Source organism: Sinocyclocheilus grahami, unplaced genomic scaffold, assembly GCF_001515645.1.
Source record: "Sinocyclocheilus grahami isolate Dianchi unplaced genomic scaffold, SAMN03320097.WGS_v1.1 scaffold41.1, whole genome shotgun sequence".
NCBI classification, from domain to species: Eukaryota; Metazoa; Chordata; class Actinopteri; order Cypriniformes; family Cyprinidae; genus Sinocyclocheilus; species Sinocyclocheilus grahami.
In genome coordinates, this window is record NW_015505220.1 from 331162 (window position 1) to 348014 (window position 16853).

General features: G+C 35.2%; 1 protein-coding gene across 1 annotated transcript; it reads right to left on the minus strand.

Moving 5' to 3' along the window:
• Positions 1 to 10919: 10919 nt before the first annotated feature.
• On the minus strand, positions 10920 to 14103 carry LOC107582208 (clarin-3). The gene is made up of 3 exons (XM_016267958.1): positions 13869 to 14103; positions 12498 to 12683; positions 10920 to 11191 (listed from the first exon to the last, which is right to left on the minus strand). The coding sequence occupies exons 1-3, from the start codon at positions 14101 to 14103 to the stop codon at positions 10920 to 10922; spliced, it is 693 nt and encodes a 230-aa protein (XP_016123444.1).
• Between the last annotated feature and the right edge of the window lie 2750 nt (positions 14104 to 16853).

Below are 16853 nucleotides of genomic sequence, written 5' to 3' on the forward strand. Positions count from 1 at the left end.
TATATATATATATATATATATTATACACATACACACACACACACACAAAGAAAAACAAGTAGATAGAATAAAAAAGAAGATATAGTATATATCAATATATATATAGATATAGTAGTTGGTATATATATTTTTTAAATGATCAAAAGTTTGATGATCTGTAAGATTTTTTTCCTTTTTGAAAGGAATTCACACTTTTATTCAGCAAAGATGCAAAGATGTGACAGTAAATACATTTATTATAATAAATAAATACAATTTTCAAAGAACAAAATCTAACTTTTTTGAAATTGATAATAATAATACATTTTTTCAAACACCAAATCAGCATATTAGAATGATTTCTGAAGATCATGTGACACTGAGGACTGGAGTAATGATGCTGAAAATTCAGATCACAGGAATGAATTACATTTTAAAATATATTACAATAGATAGCAGTTATTTTAAATTGTAATAATATTTCACAATATTACTGTTTTTACTGTATTTTTAATCAAATAAGCGCAGCCTAAGTGGAGAACTTTTTCTTTTAAAAAACATTTTAAAAATCCTTCCTCAAACATGAATGGTAATACATAGATATGTTAAAAATATATTTAATAAAATATCTATTTATGCAATACAAATATATTTCAATGATATTAAAATTTAAGAACAAAGAATAAAAAATAATAATAACATGTTTGAGCTCAAATTGATTTAGTCAGTTTGAATGTGTATGTTGACTTTTGATTGCAGGTTTCATTATCAGAGCACAGTTTGAGACATTATTTATATTTATTATATATTTATATAAAATATATTTATATTTTCTCCAGTCTTTGAGCAGGAGACTGCAGACTGCAGAGTCACCGTATCACTCATCACATCATCTTTCAGGGTGCAGTTTAGCCACAAAAGCCACCCATGTGCTTTTCAGGCATTCAGAGCTTCCTCTGTTGACTAAGACGCCTTCATCGCACCTTTCTCAGCCACGGACATGATACCAACCTGCAATTATCCACAGACAACACGACAAATTACAGCGCCAGCCAAAAACCACCTCGAGGAACCTGATACGGCTTTTCCTCAGAAACCTCTCAACCTCTGTGTCTCAGACGTCAATGCGTGAGGTCAGGCCAGAGCAGCAGTGCTTCTTTTATATTTCTAAGAAATGAAACTTTTTGTTTGACTATTTTTGTAAAACACCTTGGAAGAAGCCACCCAAAACATCCTAGCAGCCTATGCAAAATTCAGAATCAATTCATGAATATGAATGTGAACTTCCAGCAAGTTTCAATAAGTTGAACTGAGAATTGAATTGGAATGGCAGCAAGAGCATTTAATGTTTACTGAATAGTAATTCCAGGAAGTTCAACAGTGGTATTTCATTCTGGAAGGCATAAGCACATTGCACAAATGCTTCAAATTGAACTACAGTGGGGCAAAAAAGTATTTAGTCAACCACCAATTGTGCAAGTTCTCCCACTTAAAAAGATGAGAGAGGCCTGTAATTTTCATCATAGGTATACCTCAACTATGAGAGACAAAATGAGAAAAAAAATCCAGAAAATCACATTGTAGGACTTTTAAAGAATTTATTGGTAAATTCCTCGGTAAAATAAGTATTTGGTCACCTACAAACAAGCAAGATTTCTGGCTCTCACAGACCTGTAACTTCTTCTTTAAGAGGCTCCTCTGTCCTCCACTCGTTACCTGTATTAATGGCATCTGTTTGAACTCGTTATCAGTATAAAAGACACCTGTCCACAACCTCAAACAGTCACACTCCAAACTCCACCATGGCCAAGACCAAAGAGCTGTCAAAGGACACCAGAAACAAAATTGTAGACCTGCACCAGGCTGGGAAGACTGAATCTGCAATAGGTAAGCAGCTTGGTGTGAAAAAATCAACTATGGGAGCAAATACTTATTTTCCACCATAATTTGCAAATAAATTCTTTAAAAATCCTACAATGTGATTTTTCTGGATTTTTTTCCTCATTTTGTCTCTCATAGTTGAGGTATACCTATGATGAAAATTACAGGCCTCTCTCATCTTTTTAAGTGGGAGAACTTGCACAATTGGTGGCTGACTAAATACTTTTTTCCCCCACTGTATATTGATTGCATATTAAAAATATGACTTGCATATGACTTTTAAAATAAAATGTACTATAATAATTAATGACCTATATATCTATCTATCCAAGCTCTTTCAGGATGGAGAACACATTGTTCTTTTATCCATAATCCATCTGCATGCGAGTGAACCCTGAGAGCTGTCACAGTCCGTCAAGCCTGACATCACATTGAGACGTCAAACAGTGCTGATATGTTTTATGGATTTTATGGACCGGAGATGTAGCATGACGAACCGGAGCGTTCGGTGCACCAACAGTATTTCACCAAACTGACACCTGTGCTGAGTGTGAAGAGATGCCTGCTGCTGGAACTGTTGAAATGCATTTGAAATGGACCCCATGATATCGCTCTGAGATCGTCGATGGGATCCGCCCATCGTTTGAGATCTGGGAGAGAGAGCGAGATCTCGCATGTGGAGGAGAGAAGAGAATCACCCTCTCAGTTTCACCGTCAGGTCTGTGATCTCTGAAAGAGCGTCTCGCTCCAGTGACGACCTCGGCTTTCATCTCAAACGCCAACCCATCACCTACGGCTTCGGTTACTGCTCGACTGACAGACGCAAATGAGTGAAGATGTGCTGCTCCACATACAAAGATGCTTTCTGAGTGGGAAATGAGGGCAGTTTTCACAGTAAGCTGCAGGATCAATGTCAGTTTAAGTGTGAGCATAATGACTGAAAACCGCAGCAGTTTAACTCAGTACAGCCAATGAAAACATTACATTCACACATTCACAGCTAATTGGGATATCTAAAAAACTTACATTTTAGAAAAATATATTTACAATTGAATTGAGTTTGCTTTTTTTCCAAATTTTACTTGAATTTGAATCAGTGTAGCAAACAGGATGCTAAATTGAGATTTAAATTTGATTATAAGGAAGTAGAATTAAAATCAAATAGAAATGTAAAGAAATGAACTTAGATAGATAGATAGATGGATGGACGGACGAACAGACGGACGAACAGACGGACGGACAGACAGACAGATAGACAGATAGATAGATAGATAGATAGACAGATAGATAGATAGATAGATAGATAGATAGACAGACAGACAGATAGACAGACAGATAGATAAATAGATAGATAGTGGATTTTTTTTTAAAGATGCAACCAGAATTCAGAGAAAAAAGTCAGAATTATGAGATGTAAACTCAGAATTGCAAGATTTAACATTGGAATTCTGCAATTTAGCTGACTTTTTCGCCTGGAATTGTGAGGTAACATCTACAATTCAGATTTTATATCTCAGAATTCTGAGAATTGGAATTTCTGAAAATTCAGAATTGTGAGAAAAACTTTTTTTCTATCACTTCTGACTTTTTTCTGTCATTCATTCTCTAACAGATAATTCTCAGAATTTTGATATATAAACTCTTTGATTTATAAAATTCTCACAATTCTGACTGTTTTCTCAGAATTTGGAGTGTATATATAAACTCTCTCTATATATAAATATATTTGTGTGTGTGTGTGTGTGTGTGTGTGTATGTATGAGCTATATGATAAAAAAGTTGCACTGATTTTTTTTGTGTGTGTGTGGCGGAATCAAGCTTCCATAAGCATTCATCAGTGAGGATGAAAATGTTGGAAACTGCAGGCTTGAATTTCTAGTGTCATTTAAAACTATATTTAAGTGCTGGTTGCATTGTTATGTGGTTACTAAGATGTTTACTAGTATCTTGCTATGCATTTCTGTCTGTAGCACAAACAGTGCAGGACACATGAAAAGTAATACTCTGAATTTTAATGCATATGATTATGGACTGACCGACTGTATGGAAAATATTAAGCCCATGCATTATTTACCCAGCCGTCATTTGCGTTTTGTTTTTTTAATGAATGTGATTTTACAAAACTGGGTCTTGTGTAGAGAAACAGAAGTAAAGTCATCTCACATAATTGCCTGTGTTTATCCTCTTGACAGTTTTATAACTGTCTTGTTAGTGTTCATTTGTAGACCCATTGCCTCTCATTAGCAGTCCCTCAGGCTGTGTGCAAATACAATATAAACCGTAAGAACTGCACCACTGGGGGCAGTATAATATTCTCCTGTCATGGAACTTTTTTGATTTGTGCAATGTCCAGTCAGAGTCTTTATCCATCAAATGGTCAGTTAAGAGCTCAGCTCAGAGAAAGTGGCCTGGGCTCTTCATCAATCACATCACAGCAGCCGTCAATGTGGCGTCCTCTGCGCTCGCCGGCCTGCCGAAGGGGACAACAGCTCTTAACTGGGACAGATTAACCTGTGATTGCACCAGTCAAACTGTGGCTCTGACATATCGTGCCTCGTGACGCTGATCTGGGGTCAGATGTGCACTTAATCATATAAAGAAACCGTAAGAACTGCACCACTGGGGGCAGTATAATATTCTCCTGTCATGGAACTTTTTTGACTTGTGCAATGTCCAGTCAGAGTCTTTATCCATCAAATGGTCAGTTAAGAGCTCAGCTCAGAGAAAGTGGCCTGGGCTCTTCATCAATCACATCACAGCAGCCGTCAATGTGGCGTCCTCTGCGCTCGCCGGCCTGCCAAAGGGGACAACAGCTCTTAACTGGGACAGATTAACCTATGATTGCACCAGTCAAACCGTGGCTCAGACATATCGTGCCTCGTGACGCTGATCTGGGGTCAGATGTGCACTTAATCATAGTGAATTGTAAGATAATCGCTGGGGAAGATAAACTGAGATGTGCAGTGGAGATTGGTGAATAGGTGGAGTTTGACAGGTTAACTTCCAGCTCCTCCAGTCGTGAGCTCTTTTTCAGGTCGTCAGTGTGAGAAACAAGGTTTGTTTCAAACCCTAGTAAGCTGCCTACCTAGGGAGCATTTAAAGGCATTATAAGTGTATTCACGGTGTTGATGCCTCATGTTGTTTCATATCTATTTTTCACTGAAAAGACAATGTCAGAATGAATTGCAACAAGAACATAAAAAAAAAAGCAGAAAGGAAATGTGAATGTAATGCTGACTTATAACGTGACGATATATACAAAATATACAAAAAAAAAAAGCTAAATATATATAATTTTTACGTTTTTTTTAGATTAGGAATAATTTTAGATTAGGATTTTTTTTTTTTAATTTTAAATAATTTCTTGCTGCTTTAAGTACATTTGAAACATAATTTGGCATTAGAAAGTTCAAATTAAATATAATAATAATAACAATAATAATAATAATTGTATTATTATATTTAATTTTCAAAATAATAATTCTTCTTCTTCTTCTTAATAATAATAATTACAATAATAATAATAATAATAATAATAATAATAATTATTATTATTATTATATTTGAAATAAGGTTCGGCCAGAAAAAAAAAGAAGGAAAACAAAAATGTATATATATATATATATACATACATAATATAAATTATAAAGCATTGTGTCATTAGCTTAGCAAAATGAAAATTCTATTGAAATCAATTATGATCTAGTCCCTTAAGTGCCATTTTAATTAGGATGTTGCTTTAGCAGACAGTTGCCTGTGTAGACAGTAGACAGCTGAATAGGAACACAGCCGCTTTCTCTGTCAGCCTGTTCAGGTGTGTGAGAGAGAAAGAGCAGGCTAAAGTGGAGAAATAGCTCGAGGTGTGATCTTATCTGATGTTAACTGAAGAATGACACCATAATGGAACAGCAAGGGTGTAATTATTCTCTTCTCTCCTTCTCTCCTCGCTCCCTCCTTCTCTCCACCCCTTCATGCTCTGCCCTCTCTGACAAATGAAGATTAATGGCAGAGATAAGCGCTGGTTCCTGCCTGTCTCCGCTGCATCAGTCGCAGGCCCGGAGTGTGAATGGGAATCCCCGTTTCAGATCACTTCTCACTCTCATGGTGTAAATCTTGCTCAGGGTGCAAAGTTTAGGATGTTGGATTATGAATGTGTGTATGGTGGCCAAAACATTCATATGGATTTGGCATCAGCATGTTCTTGTCATCATATTTTATGTTCAGAGGAACAGAACCCCTTAGCTAAGGTTTGAGCATCATAAATATAAATTAAGCCTAAAATTTGGGTATGTATTTATTTATTTATTTGCATTTTCTTTTTTTTCTTTAATAAAACAAAATTTGTACACATGCATATGTATGTTTAAACAGTGTTTTCACATGTTTCAGCTATTTTGCACATATATTTTACCGGTAAATAGTTACTTATGAACAGAAGTCATAAAATTAAAAAATAAAATAAGTAAGTAAAGAAATAAAATAAAACATAAATGAAATACATGACGTTATAGATGAACATATTGCAAATAATTAAAAAACATACACATTTATAAACATCTCTGCTAGGCATACTGGTTTGCATGACCAGTTGAAAATGAAGAATGAAGTGAAGTGAAATGAAGACCAAATTATTAGTGCAATTATTGTGTTACTTAATGTTTGTGCAGCATTATGTTAATAGTTCATGTGTTTCTCTACGCCTGTTACTCTGAGATGCCTATCCAAATTAAGGGAGAAATGACTTTGCATCCATTAAAAATCACCAAAACACCATCCAATTACATAACGCTGAGCAAAAATTAAGTTGGTTCATAGAAAAGATCCTGCAGCATTTGAGTGCACTTAAATTTGATCTTTTTTATTTAATGCAATAATATTCAGGCATTTTAAGCATTCAGATAGGGGCCACTTTACGTGTGAATTTGCAGTGTTATATAGTTTAACACAGTTGGTTAGAGATAGGGGTTAGGGTATGTGTGTGTGTGTGTGTGTGTGTGTGTGTGTATATGCCCTGCAGACACAGGTGTGTGTGTGTGTGTGTGTCACCACTCTGATACAGGTTTAGGGGGGAATTGTGTTTCAGCACTACAGAGGGTCTTTCCTTAATCCATTCACACCCTCCGAGTGACCCGAACTCAGGAGTCTGTCCACTGATCGAGACTCAGAGAGAGCCAGAGAAAGGTCTGCAATAAAGGAGAAGAGATTATCCTCCATTCCTGATGTAATTCACTCTGTGTTTGCATACCAAATGCCTCTGAGAGATTCCCACTGAAGTCCAGCATTTGAGAAACGTCACGCGTGAGCGTCCACATAATCCCCACAAAGAGGGTAAACTGACACCCCGCTGTGATCAATATCATTTGAATACTATTTCCTTCCATTTACTTTGATATATTGAAAAGCCAAGTATCAGACCAGAAAGTTACTGAGCTTCTAATTTACTGATACTGTAACATTTGTGTATACGTAGAATAAGTCATTTCAAAACCTACTATTTTCCCTTCCTTTTTTATATCCCAATGATTATATGTTACTCAAGATCATATAGACATTCAGAGAATGCTGATCTCAGATAGTTTCTCTCAACGTTATGAGAAAGTATATCAAATATTAATAAAGTTATCAGAACATTCCATAAATATTACTGATATCATTTGAATACTATTTCCTTCCATTTACTTTGATATATTGAAAAGCCAAGTATCAGACCAGAAAGTTACTGAGCTTCTAATTTACTGATACTGTAACATTTGTGTATACGTAGAATAATAGTCATTTCAAAACCTACTATTTTCCCTTCCTTTTTTTATATCCCAATGATTATATGTTACTCAAGATCATATAGACATTCAGAGAATGCTGATCTCAGATAGTTTCTCTCAACGTTATGAGAAAGTATATCAAATATTAATAAAGTTATCAGAACATTCCATAAATATTACTTTAAGAACGTTTTGTCCAAGCATTTATTTAGCTTTTGAAAATGTTAAAGCTGATGGACAACCCTAATGGACATTATTAAATCTTTAGCTCTTTGTTTACACCACAAAATAGACATGTAAATATAAAAATATTTAGAATTTGACTACTGAAAAAAATAGTAACCTACAAATGGTAACATATCAAGTCATAAATAGTTAACATTAAACCTAAGTACATTAATTTATACCAACAAATTTTATTTTTATGGGTTAAATCAGGTAAAACGGCTCTTTTTATATGCAACAATTGCAGGTTACCACTTTTTACAGTGCAGGAAAAGTACAGTGCATATACATTTGTTGCATTTCATCTGAATATGTTATATATTAGGATAAGTTATTTAGTGTAACCTTGATACATAAATGTTAAATATGTTTTTGAGCCATTACATCGGTCGTGGAGTCTCTCAGAGGTTCAGGGTTATGAACAGAGCTGGTGTTGATGGTGGTGACAGACGATAGCTTCGTTTTTAAAGCTTTAGTTGAGATCATTTATGTCAAAAGGTCTAACGTGGACCAGGTGAGTACGTGTTGAGTTCAGAGCGAGGTTGAGTTGGTGTCAGCTTAAATTTCTGATGATTTGGAGGAGGAGAGTTTAGTCAGAATTTCACTTCATATGAAATGCACTTCATATCTGAGAATCAATAGCTGTACATGGACGTATGATTTTATTACCGTTTACGCATATTTAGTTTACGTTCATTAATTTAGCAGAAGTGATTAATTCAATTGAGAAAATAATTCAAATAGTGAAGTTATACCAAATTTCGGTTGAATAACAGTACAGCACTGAAGTATAAGTGCAGAAAAGGGGATACATATACATATACATATACACTACCGGTCAAAAGTTTGGGATCAGTAAGACTTGTAATGTTTTTTAAAGAAGTCGCTTATGCTCTTATGCATTTATTTGATCAAAAATACAGAAAAAACATCTTGCAAAATGTTATTACAATGTAAAATAATGGTTTCTATTTTAATATCCTTTAAAATATAATTTATTTCTGTGATGCAAATCTGAATTTCCATCAGCCATTATTCCAGTCTAAAGCGTCACATGATCCTTCAGAAATCATTCTAATATGCTGATTTATTATTAGAATGATCAATGTTGGCAACAGTCAGTTAAAACAGCCAAACTGCGATACTTTTTTTGAGGATTCTTTGATTAATAAAAAGTCAAAAAGAACAGCATTTATTCAAAATTTTAATCTTTTCTAACAATATAAATCTTTGCTATCACACATCCTTGCTGAATATAAGTTTTAATTTTTTTCAAAAAAAGAAAGAATAAAAATGGACTGACCCCAAACTTTTGAACTGTAGTCTAGAAAAGATTTCTATTTTAAATAAATGCTCTTCTTTTTAACTTTTTATTCATCAAAGAATCCTTAAAAAAAATTATCACAGGTTCCAAAAAAATATTAAGCAGTACAACAGTTTCCAGAACTGATAATAAATCAGCATATTAGAATGATTTCTGAAGATCGTGTGACACTGAAGACTGGAGGAATGATGCTGAAAATACAGCTGCGCATCACAGGAATAAATTATATTTTAATGTATATTAAAATAGAAAACGTTATTTTACATCATAATAATATTTCACAATAATACATTTTTTCATGTATTTTTGATCAAATAAATGCAGCCTTGACGAGCATAAGAAACACCTGTAAAATAAAAAACATTAAAAATCGTTCTGATCCCAAACTTTTGACCGGTAGTGTACATATTTTTCTCTTTTTTCCTGTTTGTTTAAGTTTTAGTTTTATTTAACTATAATAACCCTGCATTGGATTGAAAGCAACCTTGTACCTCACTGTGACCATATGCTTTGTGAATATGTGAATACTCTGAGATAATGAATAATGAATATTGTGTTACACAAAGGCTACTTGAGTACATTGAAAATGCAGTCTTTCAAAATGAAGAAAGACTTTTCCTTTTTCTGAAATCAGGAGTTTCCTCCTTGCATGGTTGCAGTAGAGAGCTGGATAAACACACTCCTGCTGCAACCTGCTGGATGAATCCCAGATCACACTCCTGCACGTCTTATTAGTGAATAATACTCAATATTCACAAAGTTCAAGGGCCAAAGGTTCATCTAAGGCCTGGTAATTGTGGTAAATGACGTCATACGGTGACATGACCTGACAGTCCTATAATAGCATATAATCTCTTATATCATAATCCGTCAGTGTAATTTAGTGAGCCATTAGATTTTATTAGTCAGGTTTTAAAATACATAATACATCAGTGAGTGAGCAATACTTTTTTGCAGGTATTTTTAGTGGTCTTACTGGGTCTCTTTGATTAGTTAAAAATATATATAAAAAAACTGAACACAAAATCATCATCACTCTAAAAAGATTTGTTATTTTACTAAATAATTACAGCATTATTTACATAGGCCTAATATTTGAGGAATGTATGAAACAGAGGAATTGTAATATATTGACAGTTTATTATAAATAAAAACAACAAATGAGACAATTATTTATCATATTTGATGCATAAGCAGATAAATACTATAGAGCTAAATATTTTCACATCTCTGCAATAAAATGTGCACACAAAAAAAAAAAGTATTAAATTGGCTTAAAGTCTAGAGGAACTGAAAGAAGTAAATTTGACGTTTTTAAACACGCCATGCACATGATTTTTAGGTTCTTAGTAGAAACGCTAGACACCTAAATGACATTTATGAAACGTTTTACAATATTTTGATGGTATTGTTCTTAAACATAAGTGCAATAAAATATTTTTAGTGGCCCGTACAAATATTTGAACACTTAAGTCACACTTAAAACATGCATTAGATAAAATATCAAAAAAGTGGCATTCATTTTAAAGAAACAGCACAAGCAAAACACGAACACAAAAAGCATCTGAGACACTCTTATCTAATGCAATGACTTTTTTTAAGTGTACCTTTTAAGCCTTTGTATGTATAGCCTATGAATACAATACAATTTTGTGGCAAACAGAATTCAGCTAAATTCAGTTTTGCAGTGCACTTCACAGTTAATGTGGCAGTTTCTCACTAATGGAGCTCCAGTCTGTGTTTTCGCTTTAGTACATCATGATCTCTTTGGGCGCATCCTCCGTTGGTTTCTCCTGCTCTTTGCGGCGAGTGTATGCGGCGTGGACGTACAGATAGACCACGAGGATGGCCAGCAAGTTGACGCCGATGTACGGTATCAGGAGGAAGAACCCTGCCTTTAGGGTAATTTTTGGATTCCTCAACTCCACGTTGGCTTCATCTGCTTTCACCAGCGTCTGGAACATCTCGCCCAGGTAGGCGTTCGACACGTACAGAATCAGTGCCAGGGTGGCCACACATACTGGACAAGAGATAAGACACATTAGCAAACTTGCCCATGCACAAACAGGTCCATTTAACTAGATTAGAGTCAGTAGAGTAGATGTATGATGGACTGAATTCGGAGGACCAACTTGAACATGAGCGAAATCTGCGTGGGGAACGTTTTCACTCTCATGAGAAACTCACAATCATATTGAAGCCTGTTTCTGCCACGAGATAAAAACTTCTTTTTTCTTGCAGTTTTGAGGAAAAATATATATGTATTTTCCTTAGAAATGTAAGATATTAATTCAGAATTGTGAGATATAAACTTGGAATTGAAAGAAAAAAGTCATCAGAATTCTGTTTATAACTCACCATTCTGACTTTTTTCTCGTAAATCTAAAGAAAACTTATTATTATTATTTTTTTGCTCTTATAATTGTAAGATATAAAGTCAGAATTACTAGATATATACTCGGAACAGTAAGATATAAGCTCGGAATTGAAAGAAAAAAGTGAAAAAAATGTATCCTCAAAAAAATACATAAAGTCAGAATTGTGAGAGATAATCACAAGCTTTCAATTTTGAGAAAAAAAAGTCAAAATGCTCAGAATTGTGATATAAACTCAGAATTTAGTATGCTAGATATAAATTCAGAGTTTATAACTCGCACTTCTGTGGAGAAAAGTTTAACTTGCAAAATATGAAGTTTATATATCATAATTATGAATTTTATTTTCACAATTGCACTTTATATATTGTAGTTCTGAGTTTATATTTTGCAATTCTGAGAAAAGGTTTTTTTTTTACCCTCAAAGTTGTGATATAAGATATAAACTCAGAATTGTGAAATGTAAACTTAAAATGATAATTTAGGATTTTTTATCTCAGAATTGTGGGTTTATGTATTGCAGTTCATTAAAAAGTTCTATAAAAAACAAGTCTGAGAAAAAAACTTTTTTATTTCACAGAATTGTAGATATAAAGTCAGAATTGCAAGATATAGAAAGTCAATTTATATCTTGCAATTCGGAATTCAGTTTGAATTGTGAAACAGAAAGTTGGAGTTATCTTTTTAAAATTGTTATATTCCGTGGTGGAAACGTGCTATCATACAATACTATTGGAATGACTGGATTTTGCATGTGAAATTTAGCTGAGTAAAAAAGTGACCACAAATTTACCCAAAGGACTTGGGATGACTTTTACACTCATTTAAACCTTTAGCCAAAGTTTTAGACATTTAAAAAGAGTTTAATGAAGAATTAAAATGAAGAGGTCAAATGCAAGCCAAACAGTGTTTGAGATTCAAATGTCTTGGTGTGAGTGAGTGTTTGCTCACCACTGAGTCCACTGCATGTGTACAGTCCTATTGGTCCCATGTATGTCTGATATGGGTTACTGAAGCTGTTGTACAGTGTGACCAGAATACTGCCTGCAGACCCCAAAAGAGCCAGAGCCAACAGGATGACAACCAGAGCATGCAGGATGATGGGAGCGCCTACTAATTTCGCCAGACGGTTGAACACTAAGTGCCAGAGAGAAGGAAAAAATACAATATATTATGAGTTCATTGCGTGAAACGTTGAGTTTTTACATGAAAGATGCCGTTTGACATAAAATGGCATAACCTTTGATGTATTCCAGACATAAAACGGTCATGTGATTTTTATGGAATGGCGGTTCAAATTCCTGCAGATTCCAAAGGTCGTCTTAGTTCTAGCTTTTGATTTATTTTCATTGTGCATCTTGGCACAATATCAAAACAGACGGTGTCTGCATTCAGATGCTGCATCATCGTTTTTGCTCAATGTTCTCCTATAGTTCACACAGATGTAGAGAATCACTTTCCACTCACATTTCTCAACCACAATGTGGCATAATACTGTTTGTCTTCGTTTTGAACACTCTCAGAAAAAAAGGTATAAAAGCTGTCACAGATGCGGTACCCTTTCAAAAGGTACATATTTGTACCTTATTGACCCCTAAACGGTGCATATATGTACCTTAAAGGTTCATTTTAGTACCTAAAGTATACATATTAGTACCTTAATGTTACATATTTGTACCTTTGGAAGAAGCATCATCCCAGTGACAGCTTTTGTAACTTTTTTATCCTTAGAGTGAACAGTATAGGTTATCATTTGCAGCCTAACGAACATATTTTCTGTACGTTTTTGCATAAAATGATTCATTAAAATAAATGCTGATTGTATGATATTTTGTTATCTAATGTAAAGTTGTTCATACATTTTTGGGTTGACTAAAGTATAATTATTTTCATTAAAAAAAAATTATTTAGCTTATTTATTTAATGTATTGTTATCTTATTTAATTTATTTAAATGATCCAATTTATTTTTAACATGTTTAAAAAGGCAATAAATTACGTAAACAATGTCAAATTGCATAATCTACACTCTTAAAAATAAAGGTGCTTCAAAAGGTTCTTCAAGCGATGCCATAGAAGAACCATTTTTGGTTCCACAAAGAACCATTCAGTCAAAGGTTCTTTAAAGAACCATCTCTTTCTTACCTTTTTATAATCTGAAGAACCTTCTTTCACCCCAAAGAAGCTTTTGTGGTTCTTCAGATGTTAAAGGTTCTTTATGGAACCATTTAGACAAAAAGGTTCTTCTATGGCATCGTGAAGCACCTTTATTTTTAAGAGTGTAGCATGTAGAAAATGAGTTGAAGTCTTATTTGAAGCTTACCGATCACTGGTTTTCCAGGTGAGTCAATCCTGGGGCATTTGATTTTGGTTTCTGTGCCATTGAAAAGGCCAGTTTTGAGACTGGAGGTTCCATTGAACATTACACTCCCGGGCGGAGCGCAGTCCAAGACGGCATCGGCCCAATCCGTCGACATCCCGAAACCCAATAAAACCACTCCAGCTGCACATAAAGCAGAACTTGACAAGAAATGTGCTAGTTTCTCCGCAGACGGCATGGTTTCTGTGTAATGGTGCTCTTTTTTTTTTTTTTTTTTTTAGGTCCTGAGGTTTTTAAGCTTGTCAAGCAGACCTTGGTTCCTGGCGCTTTGTTGCTGGAAAATGGGAGGTCTTGAGAGGAGGTGAGGTGTTGGTGGCTGCTGGGGTCATAAATGGTACTTTGTCACTTATCTGAAACCAGTACCTGCTGTTTCCCTGCAGTGGCAAAAGGTTTGGTCTTGGGTGGGGAAACTGATCTCAGATAAGCTCCTGATGAAACTCATCACCAGGAGGGCAATAAAGTCATAAAGTAATCGGCTGTACAGCCATGGAAAGCTGCCCGTGTTGTCATGGCATTTATATTGGAGCTCACAACATCATAAAGAGAGTGAGGTTGATTTGCTCAAAAAGAGAAGATCAAGAAATCATCCTCTGACGGGACAGAAGTCCTGCTTTACTGCTGAGGTGTATCCAGGGTCGGCGTTATAGGAGCTGTTTCCCAGACCCTTAGAATTGTATCACCGGGCACGTGAATGATGACCTTGGGCGTAACATTTATTATCCTTACAGTCATAATTAATATGACAATAGCAGTAATGTTCATAAATCTAAGAGGCAGTGCGCCGGAGCGCGTAACGGAGCTGTGCGCTCCGGTGCGTTCGATACACCCATATATACTCGCATGCAACCAGCACTTGAGATTGGTTTGTTTTCCCGAACGTGTTCTGATCATCTTTATAGAAGCGTTTGCATGTGATTAAACAGTGGATCTCAGGTTTTGATGGAGTGCATTGGCTGCGTTGGTAACCCGGGTGATCTGTAGGTTTCTTCGTAATGTGGGTTAGTGGAACGAGCTGTAGGCATGGAATGAGAAGGGAGTTTGGGGAAAGGCTCATTGGGACTCGCTGTTCACTCTCATCCCTGCAGATCTGCAAAGTGAACACGCGGAGGAGAGGAATGTCATGCATGCGGTCCGCAGGAGCGTAGGTGTCTTTCACAGCAGAGACCGAATTAGAACCGAGGTTAGACAGAACCGGTGTATTTCTGCAGCAGTGCGTCTCAGTCTGTTTTACATCTCTCTCGTAGTTGTTGTTGAGTCATTAACATTATGAGTGTGGCTCTTTTAATAAATCACTTTAATGAATAATCAGTCTGGTAACTGCAACCATGTTAGTCATAAATGAGTGCATGCTTTCAATCAGGTTTTAAATGAAGTTGTGTACTTGTGCATATAACACAGCAAAATATGCTGATTTGCAAAAAACTATTACCTGATTTGAAGATGTTGAGTTCAAATATAGCAATAAAAAACTTTACTTGCATCGTGTTTTTTTTTTCTTTTTCTCAAAACAAGAATGAAGTCCCCCCCCCCAGATTATATGTCAGCTTTAATGCACTTCAAAATAACGAAAGCAGTCAAGTGTCAAAAATGTTGGATTAGACAGGAAATAATTTATTTAGTACCATACGTGTAAAAACTGTCTGAGAATTGGACAAATAGTTGTAATCTGTCTTAGTGGATGCTACAAAATGCATCATATTTTGTAAAAAAGTGTGATGTGCAAGAGCAAATCAGGCAATATTTTTGGAATCAAAAAATTTCGAAAAATTTTTTTTTTTGAAAAATTAGTAGGAAACATGTATTGGATTTTATTCAGCAAATATGATGCAATAGAAAACAGAATGTCAAGCCTACTGACATGAGCAAAATAGTTATGAATGCAATTTGGAATGTTTTCCTTCACGGACGCAATAATCTGACGATAAACGCATTTATAGATGCTTTTAAAGAGGAACATATCACAGAGCCAACAATAATTTGTAGTATAAAATGCCAGGTTTATTAGAAAACATGTTCAACTCAAATCAATAGGGTCTGCTATGTAGAGTATTATAAGGCAGCGTTTCTCTTTGAGAATTTTAAAAGATTCATCTTCTCAATGATTATATTATGTTTTTATTTAAGTTCCACTTCTGTCAATGTGTTTGCCATCTTTGTGGATATATTTGCTCAGAAGAGACAGTGTTGATCCTCCTCAAGCCATTCGGATCTGCAGGTTTTTATTTCTTCCAATGATTTAAAGGAATATTGTGGGTTAAATACAAGTCAGACTTAGTTGACAGTATTTGGAGGTGAAGTACAGGTGATGTCTATGGGGTGAAAGTACAACAGAAGTTTATGTGAATGCATTTTTGTTTGCACTGGATTTTTTTTCTGGTGGTCATCTACAGCAAGTTACAGATGATGTCTGTAGTTTTATGACTGCTTAACCTGAAATATAAACAGATGCACTTTACTGTTTGCCGCCTTTCTGTAAGAGAAATCCCAGAATCGGTTTTTGTTTGGGAGTGTGTGTTTCATTTAATAATGCTGGTGCGGTGCCTGCTGTGTTGTGTGTTCTCACTGGTGTTATTGCGTTTAACATTCTCTTTGAAGCAGTTGTAGTTTTTTGCTTGTGGGTAACAGTGGGAGCTAATTGGTCCATAGCCATTGCAGTTTAGTGGGCGAAACTAATTATTTGTGTGGTGCTCGATAGATCTGTCAGGGTCAGAAGAAAGGCCTGGCGCTTTGTGGAAAGTGTGCCAAGCAAAATGATCAGGAAGCGGAGAAAAAAGGCTCATTAGCAGGATTGAAGTTTGTTTGCCTCTGTAATCGAGTGAATTAAGCTGTCTAAATGAAGTAAATGGGAATCACGTTCTCCAGCAGGAGTTATGGCAGCTGTGTTTATGAAATACAGTGAGTATATTCACTTCACTTTTACACGTGTAA